General features: G+C 41.6%; 1 protein-coding gene across 2 annotated transcripts in view; it reads left to right on the top strand.

Moving 5' to 3' along the window:
* The window catches only part of upf2 (UPF2 regulator of nonsense mediated mRNA decay), a 19,436-nt gene extending 12,641 nt beyond the window's left edge, over positions 1 to 6,795 (top strand). For both annotated transcript variants that reach the window (XM_035679696.1, XM_035679704.1), the window contains exons 15-20: positions 454 to 608; positions 1,413 to 1,517; positions 1,829 to 1,927; positions 2,677 to 2,850; positions 4,969 to 5,110; positions 6,277 to 6,795. In XM_035679696.1, the coding sequence (XP_035535589.1) occupies positions 454 to 608; positions 1,413 to 1,517; positions 1,829 to 1,927; positions 2,677 to 2,850; positions 4,969 to 5,110; positions 6,277 to 6,401 (800 nt within the window). In that variant the 3' untranslated portion in view covers positions 6,402 to 6,795. The remainder of the gene's footprint in view (positions 1 to 453; positions 609 to 1,412; positions 1,518 to 1,828; positions 1,928 to 2,676; positions 2,851 to 4,968; positions 5,111 to 6,276) is intronic.
* Positions 6,796 to 8,954: the final 2,159 nt, after the last annotated feature.

The raw sequence follows: 8,954 nt of genomic DNA, 5'->3' as shown, positions 1-8,954 counted from the left end.
GTGTGTGTGTGTGTGTGGGATAGAAAGTGATTGATGAGGCTGATGGGGGGGCCCCTTAAGCTAAACAGTGCTGCCATTGTTTCACCTTTCATACTTTAACCAGGATCAGACATTCCTCAGTCCCCGAGTCACACAGAACCTGATCTCCAGCTTCAAGCCGCCTGCCTGACTTCATTTCTTTACTGTTGCACGTAATTAAACCCGTAAATCGACTCCGTAATTGGTTGCACTGATCATCCAGATAACACACTAATGAAACAATAATTCCTTCCTGAATATTTGCTCTATTGTCTGAGTGAAACTCTTCTTGGTTGGGCTTGGCTCGGAGGTGTTTATGTTTCCAAATCATCGTGCGTCTTACAGATGACCTTTTCCTGGTTTTCTCAAATAAAAAAAAAGAACTTGAGCTTCCTCATCCTGTGTTCACATGTCGCACTGTGTGTTTTCACAAAGGTCTGGCCATGGAGAAGGACGGCCGCTCCAGCGCCATGAGCGAAGGCGAGGGCCTCGACGAGGAAGACGACGACGGCGATGACGACGAGGAGGGAGGCGCTGAGACCGAGGAGCAGTCGGGCAACGAGAGTGAAATGAACGAACAGGAAGAGGACGTGAGTCAGTTTGTTGTTGGTGACCCGTTTGTCCGCTCACCTGCTTCCTCGACGTTCTTGTTGGGGCGGAGAAACTCCTTGAACTGTATTTACAGCGTCATTGGTAAATAAAGGCGGGGACACACATTTTAGGCTGATGATGAATCTGGTTTGTGACGACTGAGTCTGTTCCCACAAGTCCTGGAATACCTGGAAATTTAGAGACTCGTTTTCCATTCAAGGAAACACCTGGAAATTGATTAAAATCCTGGAAATAATCTATTTTAATCTGTAAATTCAAATAAAATTGTATTTTAGCCTGTGTGTTTTGTAACACAGGTGTTACCAATTAAGGTTACGTTGCATTCAGGTCAAACAGAGTCAGTTGGCATCACTGGCAAGGCTCTGCTACACTAAATGGAACAAAGCCTTCCTTTACCCTACAGTTTCATGTCAAAACGGCTGCTGTGAAAAAGGTCAGTTCGGAAAGCAGGAAAGTGGGTCACAAAAGCGAGCTAACGCAGAGAGTCCCATAAACGCTGACTACTGTTTGTGAGTGAACTCCTGGAAATGTCCAGAAATATAATCTATACATACAGATGAAAATGAGTTTCTCTTTACTGTATCTCACTGTCAGTTCGGTTTAAAGCTCATTTCCTCTTCTGAAAAAGGGACATTAGTGTTCTTTTGGGTTGAGATTATTTTGTCACAGTACAGTTGTGTTGAAGAGCCAAACAGACCAGTTTATCTTAATCTCGACTATTAATGTCCATAATTATTTCTTTGAGAAGAGTTTCTAATCGTATGTTTTGTTTTTTCCTACAGGAAGGGTCTGAGAACGAAGAAGAGGAGAGGGAGGAAGAGGAAGAGGAGAATACCGACTATCTGACCGACTCCAACAAAGAAAACGAGACGGATGAGGAGAACAATGTAAGACTGAGCACGAAGAGGCGTAGATAAGAGATCCTCGGTGATAAACCTATAAATCTGTACAGAAATGCCTTCACATAAGTTCTGTAATCACGATCACGAATGCAGGATGAGTGATGGTGGATGTCGACACTTAACATTTAGAGACCGGTCTTTGGAGCACACTATCATTAACCGGCCCCTCCCTCCTAAACTTGGCTGCAAGTTAGCCAAGTTTAGCTTTAAGAAAACACAGATTTCATGATAAGACACGGGTGTTGATTTAAAAGATTTGTGCGTTCTGTCGCTTTAATGTTGCTGCCTGTACGCAGGAGGTCACCATCCGCGGTGGTGGACTGAAGCACGTGGCCTGTGCCGAGGACGAGGACTTCATTCAGGCGCTGGATAAGATGATGCTGGAGAACCTGCAGGTATGAAAATGTTAAATCAACAGTCAGGCAGCCTATATGTACATTAAAACAGGGTTTACTTGCTTGAATCATTCGTCCTCTTCATACTGGCCCGATCCCTTTTAATGTATGGGATGGTGGACACAGTTCCTGTTTTGTTTTGTGCAAAAATATAGTAAATAAAAGTTCATTTTAGGCTTATATGAAGTTTCAGCAGCAAATAAACTGGATATCTTTCAAAGTTTTAGTTTAAATTCCGCCTTTGTGTTTCCCTGTTGGAAGCATTGTGACAAAAAGAGGGAATTCTGTACTAAAAAGACTTTAACTTTGGAAGATATCTTCATTAGCAAGGCGTCTTTTATTGTCCAGTATAAACAGGAAGAATGATTACAGTAAGAAAACCCTGTTTCAGTGTCAATAACCCCGGTTGGTCTGCTCTTAAAGGGAAATTCCGGTATTTTTCAACCTTTATAATGTCAGATCGTAATAAAATAACTCATTTTGGAGGCTGTCGATTGTGCTGCTGTTTAATTGTTTCAAGATGTTTCTATTATTTTGCCCACCCCCTTTAAATCACTGAGGTTAGGCTGCAGTTGAATCGACGCGTCTCAGCACAAACCTTCATGAACGGAGGATTTACTGCAGAACTGTTGTAACCAAAATGAATATAGACTTGTTTAAAGTCAGTTGACCACTGGGGTCACAATGGTCACGTGTGGGGGGTTGAACGAAGACAGCCTCTCTGACCTGTGTGTGTTTTGTCACCGCAGCAGCGCAGCGGCGAGACGGTGAAGGTGCACCAGCTGGACGTGGCCATCCCGCTGCAGCTGAAGAGTCAGCTGAAGAAGGGAGGCTCGGGACAGTCGTGCATCGGGGAGGGAGACACCGACATCTCCGACACCATGCAGTTCGTCATGCTGACGCGCAAGGGCAACAAGCAGCAGGTAAAGCAGCTGTAGAAAGACATCCACGCACTCCTAACCGACGGTAGCAATGCAACGTGTCCGGCTTTGGGACGGGGACTAATCAAATAGACCGTATATAGATAGATATGGGATCATCTGCAGTCCAGAGTAGCTTCCGTCTTCTCTTTTCTACTAAAGGTCCTGACACACATCAGCTTTTTCTGAGCGTTTGGTGGCAGAGGCCATCAGTGAGGAGAATCGATACAGCGAGTAGAGAAACGTCTCATTTGCAGCTGATAAACGAAACCGTCTGAGCGAGAGAACCTACCTCCACAGGTTGTTTATATCTGCGGTCTTAGTTCTAGTTCTGTGCGGTGTGTTCGAGTGTCGCTTTTTGGCGGCTGTTGTCGCTGTTCTTTGATGTTGTTTGGTATGTCAGGGCCTCGATGTGTGTCTTCCGGGTTGTTTTGGCTGCATAAACGAAGGCTTGATCACCCTTTTCCCCCAGTAGATACACAACATAATGCAACATATTACAGTAAATCTACGCAGAACAGGTAACAGTGAAACAAAACAAGGTAGTAGAATAAAGGGAGGAAGACAACAGACAAGAGGGGCACAAAATATAAATAAAATGCTACATAAATACATAAAAGTTCTGTTCTCTTTCTTTATAGACATAAGAATGAGATTAGTCCTCCTGATTAAGGATTCATAACTCATCGCAACCGTTGATCAGAAACATGCTGTCTGACTCTTCCAGTGGCGGAGAGCAGTCCTCGACGCGCTGAAGGCTTAACCACCTTTTTAGTTTCACCGATTAGGGGCCCAGAGGTGGCGGTGGGTCACAAAAAGTCCAGACGAACCAACAGGAACCGGACTGCGATGGAGTTTTATAAACAGCGTACACGGAAGAGTGCAGAAAAAAGACGTGCTACACTCTGACTGCGTCGTGCAGAAACATCCCGCTGAATGAAATTCCCTCTCACACTCGCCTCAGTCTCACTGAGCACAGGAATAATATTGACTCTGGACTCGTAGCTCTGTGTGTGTGTGTGTGTGTGTTTAGCCGAGCTGCGGTGGTGGAATGTGTGGTTTGAGGGCAGAGGCTGGTTCTTGTGCTGTAAGGGTGTGTCCGGCTCTCTCTGCCAGTTTGCCCGGACGTTTAATGGAGCGTTCAGTTTTTGCGCTCTTGCTTTAAGGACAGCTGCTGCCGGACGAGATCGATAAATAAATAAATAGAAAATATGGAAGTTGGAGAGAACACAGGATGTCTTTGTAGGTGTGTGTGGATGGGAAGTGACATCGCTCTCTCTGTAAACACACACTGTCTAAAAGCATCCTCTGTGTAAAAGCAGAAATTTATGTTTTTATTCTTGAGTTTTCGTCCTAATAAAACAAACAAAAGTACAACGTGTTATTTATAGTGAGCTTTAGGAGTGTTCGTAGGCAGAGCTTGTTACTTTTGGACAGAGCCAGGCTAGCCGTTTGCCTCTGTTTCCAGTCTTTATGCTAAGCTAAGCTAAACAGCTGCTGGCTGTAGCGATATAGTTAATATATTATATAATAATGTAGAATTATTCCTGGAGAGATATTAGTAGTGTTGAAACAATAGTCACAGTTTTAATCATTTAATGTGCAGAAAAGTTATTATTATTATTATTATTATTATTATTAGATATTTTAGTCTATTTGATTTTATCTGACAGTCAGTAGAAAGAGCTAGTTACAAAGGTTTGCATTAAATGATTGTTTTCATTAGCAATGAACAGAAATTAATCAATTCATCTTTCAGTACAGTGAAAAAGGTTCATCACAGCTTCCCAGAGCCCGATGTGCCGTCGTCAAATGTCTTGTTTTATTCAACTAATCAAAAGTTTTGTGCTATTTTTTGCTTGAAAAGTGACTCAAGCGATTATTAAATTAATAAAATCCATTTTCTGTCAAACAATAAGACATTGTGAGGATGTAATTGTGACACAACACCATTAGATTGGATTTAAAGTGAAAATGAATGGTTACAAATTTAACAAATACACCTACCATCTCCTCTGAAGCTCATTAACACATCGAATCAGCAGAACCAAACCGTCGCCTTCCTTGTGTGTGTTTGTTTTACGTCCGTCGTGCTAACGTGTGCCTCTCTGGTTCCGACAGTACAAGATCCTGAACGTGCCGCTGTCGTCCCACCTGGCGGCGAACCACTTCAACCAGCAGCAGGCCGAACAGGAGGAGCGCATGAGGATGAAGAAACTCACGCTGGACATCAACGAGAGGCAGGAGCAGGAGGACTACCAGGGTACGGCACGAGTCGCCATGACGACTGTACATAACCAGCTGATCCCAGAGCTGTGTGTAATGACAGCTGATGTGGAAACGGCACTTATTGTGTTAAAGATCCGTGTTTTTACATTTCTCATGTTGCTTATCGCAACCTCAGGGCTCGTTGTTCCACATTGTTTCACTTCTTTTAAGACTTCTTAGAAAAGTTCTGGGCTGATTAGGAAGAGCAGGTTTATTTCCGTGTTGTCTTCACACGGGTTATTGGCGGGACTTTCTCTTTTTCTGGTTACGTTTGTGATTCAGGGTTAATTCCGGCGTTTGATTTTAGTCTTTTTGTATATGTAGTATTTTTAGTCATTTGATTTTTGTTATGTTTGGTGTAATTTTAGTCAACGAAAATGTTTAATTTGACATTTTATTCTCGTTTTTGTCCTGCGTTTTTAAATGTTCATGTCCTTTGAGGGTCGTCATCTTTGTTGTGTACAGTCACCATGGTTACAGGTGGAAAAGACTCTCTTCAGTAAATCCAGTCGTCATTCCGAGCTAACTAGCACTACCTGTTATCTCCTAACCTGACTGCGCCACATGGTTTGTACTCTTACCAAAGTCAGTCGGGAGGAGAGTGAAATCCTCAGTGCCGTTCTTTGCTCTTTCTCTTCTTTCAGTGAATAAATCCTCTCCAGTCCTGAGTTCTGAGCATCATCTGCGCTGTTGAAGCTGATTCCGTCACTCGTTCATTAAGATGCTGTTCGTTTTCTGGGTCCAGCTTGAGAGGAGAAGCTGATTGAAAGCATTAATGATAAAATGTTCCTTTAGCAAACATGTAGGTTAGATTAGCCGACATTAACCCGACACTACCATTTCATCACACTGAAGGCTGAAAGGTTATGTTGCTGTTTTTTGGCCGTGAATCTCTTTCTTATTTCCTTCTAAGAGCAGAGTCTGTTAACTAACATTACTGACTGATAACTGGACTGAAATAAGAGGCTAAATCAGATATTTTGGTCAGCTCAGGAAACTTTAACTAATCAAAAGCTACAGCGTGCGATTGCAACAGACGCCTGCAGGTCGTCCAATCAGAAACAGTCATTAGTACATTTGTTAATTCATCTTTCTTTTACATTATCGTTCAATCATCACGGTGAGAAAATGAACCTCTTTTTTCCCTCCTCTGTGTTACAGAGATGATGCAGTCCCTCGCTCAGCGTCCGGCTCCGGCCAACACCAACCGGGAGCGTCGGCCTCGCTACCAGCACCCGAAAGGCGCTCCCAACGCCGACCTCATCTTCAAGACCGGAGGAAGGTGAGACGTGAGCCGCGATCACTGAAGCCCCCCTGACACTCAAACAAAACAAAAAAACTCCCCACCCAGCTGAACGCGTTGGATCAGGGCTCATTACCGTGTCCAATGTACTGACTCCGGCCTCGTTGGTATTCTCTCTAAACAGCGTGAAAAAGGCGAGAAATGAAAGGCACGAGAAGCGAGACAGACAGGAGAGGCAAGACAGGAAAGACAAGCAGGAGAGACACCAAAGACATGTCCCAGAGTAGGCTAGAAGAGTTGAGGAGAACCTGTTTATATTTGTACTTTTAACTGATTCTGATTTTCAGGTACTAAGAGTTCGAGTCAGATAACTTTTTCTGTAAAACAAAAAAAAAAGAATATTTGGAAATAAAGATTACTTGAAGTTTATACTTTAACACCAACAGCACCTCGTGTGTCTTTCTTTGCTTCTGGAAAGTGGAACAATAGCACAACATGAACATTTCTGAGAGGATATTAATAATGCATACGTGGCGTTGGAGCTGATGTCGTAATACTTCCGTTGTGGATCTTTATTGAAATGTGATGCTTTTATTGTAGGAAGATGTTTTTAAAGTTGTTGTTTTCTTTTTTAAATGTAGGAAGATATTAAAAATAAAGGGAGAACAGAGGCAGGAAAAAGGAGTTTAGGGATGAAGCAGACCACAGATTTGCCTTCAGTAACAGTAATTATTATTCTATATTATTTTCTTATTGTCATCAAATCCAATGAAAAGACCCAAACTAACACTGAATGTATCTACTAACAAAGTTTTGTATCTTCTTCCTCTGTGCCGAAGAGCGCCACTGTTGTCCAAAAAACTATTAAAAACACATCAATGAGCCACACTGTTGCACTGGGTGACATCTTCCTTCATTACCACGAACACACAAACACACACACTGTAGTTTCAACTCACACAAACACTCACTAGAGAACCAAATGTGGATCCATCCGCCGCTGAAAATAGTCCCCAACAAATGCTCCTCCTGTTTGTTTGATTTAAAAACTGCAGATTTTGTTTCCAGTACTTGAAAATACAGATGTGAAGATGAAGATATTTACTGTGTTTTTACATTATTTTTGCTGTCAGATTGAATTCAAAATAACTTTATTTATCCATTAGGAAGTTAATTTGTGTAAAAGCATCAGTGGAAACACGACACATAACCAGACAGACGGCAAACAAAGAGTAAACATACATAAAAGTGCAATTTAAAATGTTTAGAAATAATTAATTAGCCAGTGTTAGCTTTGGTGCTAATCCTCATTTTTTTGATACTATTATATGTAAAATAGTTTTTTAAATACAGTAAAACATACATATGTAAATATAACAGAAGTAAATGGAGAAGAGAGGCGGGAAAAGGGGGATTTGTCTATTATGTTATATTCATTTCATCCATAAAAACAGAGTTTTGGTTGGTTTTCCTCAGTTGATGTAATAAACACACATTAAAGTTATAACCCTCAAAGCAGCTTCTTTATGTAAATATGTTGTTTGTTTTTGAAGGCTCCACGTCGCAGAAAAACAAACAAACAAACAGTTATTCAGAGTCTTGGTTGATTTGGCGTCATCAAAACGACGTCAGCCAAACAGACTCGCATTGTTTTTAATAAAGTCACGTTTCTGTGGCTGCTTGTTCTGTTTCCATCACTCGCTGCTGATATTTAAATGGAAAAACGGTGAAACACCTCATTTCCTGTGGCTGCTTCACAATAAAAGCTTGCCTTGAGTTTCACCAGTGGAGTGCTTTTAATGTGAAGCAGCAGCAGGAAATGTTTGGTTAGCATTTGCAGTCACTTAAAGGTCCAGTGTGTAACATTTATCCATTGTTCTATTGGCAGAAAATGAAATATAATATTAATAGGTATGTTTTTATTAGTGTTTAATCACCTGAATATGGGAATTGTTGTGTTTTTGTTACCTTAAAATGAGACGTTTTTATCTGTAGGTTGCCTTCAATGGAGTTTTGAGACACCAGTAGCTCAGAACGAACAAACCAAACTCTGACCTTTTGTGTTTTCGCGGCCACCGTAGTTCCTCCTCCACACGTCACAGCCTGGTGTTCTGTAACTTCACCACTAGGTGCCACTAAATCGTACACCCTGGTCCTTTAATCCAGCTCTGATACAGCTGTAGAGCACTGAGCAATAAACAACCACAGTCTTTTAATAAACATAAACAAATAGATTTTAAGCCTAAACCTGACCAAACTAATATATGTTTTAGACTCTTAGTGTTGATTAAAGGTACAGTGTGTAACATTTAGAAGGATCTATTGGCAGAAATTGAATATAATATTAATAGATATGTTTTTATTAGTGTAAAATCAGCTGAAAATAAGAATCGTTATGTTTTTATTATCTTCTACGGAGTCCGCCATGTTGAACCCAGAACGACCCAGACTCTGGCTCTAGCTGTTGTTGTTTTTTAGGAGTTTCATGGCCACCGTAGTTCCTCCTACACACCTTTTGGAATGGGAGGGTGAGGCGAGGGGGTTGTAATCTGCGGCTAACTGCCATTAAATCCTACACACTGGTCCTTTTTTTTTT

Source organism: Morone saxatilis, unplaced genomic scaffold (assembly GCF_004916995.1).
Source record: "Morone saxatilis isolate NCDOM2014 unplaced genomic scaffold, NCSU_SB_2.0 Contig10, whole genome shotgun sequence".
In the NCBI taxonomy this organism is placed as follows: Eukaryota; Metazoa; Chordata; class Actinopteri; family Moronidae; genus Morone; species Morone saxatilis.
Note: the sequence above shows the minus strand (reverse complement) of the source record. Positions and strands in the feature narration are given on the sequence as shown.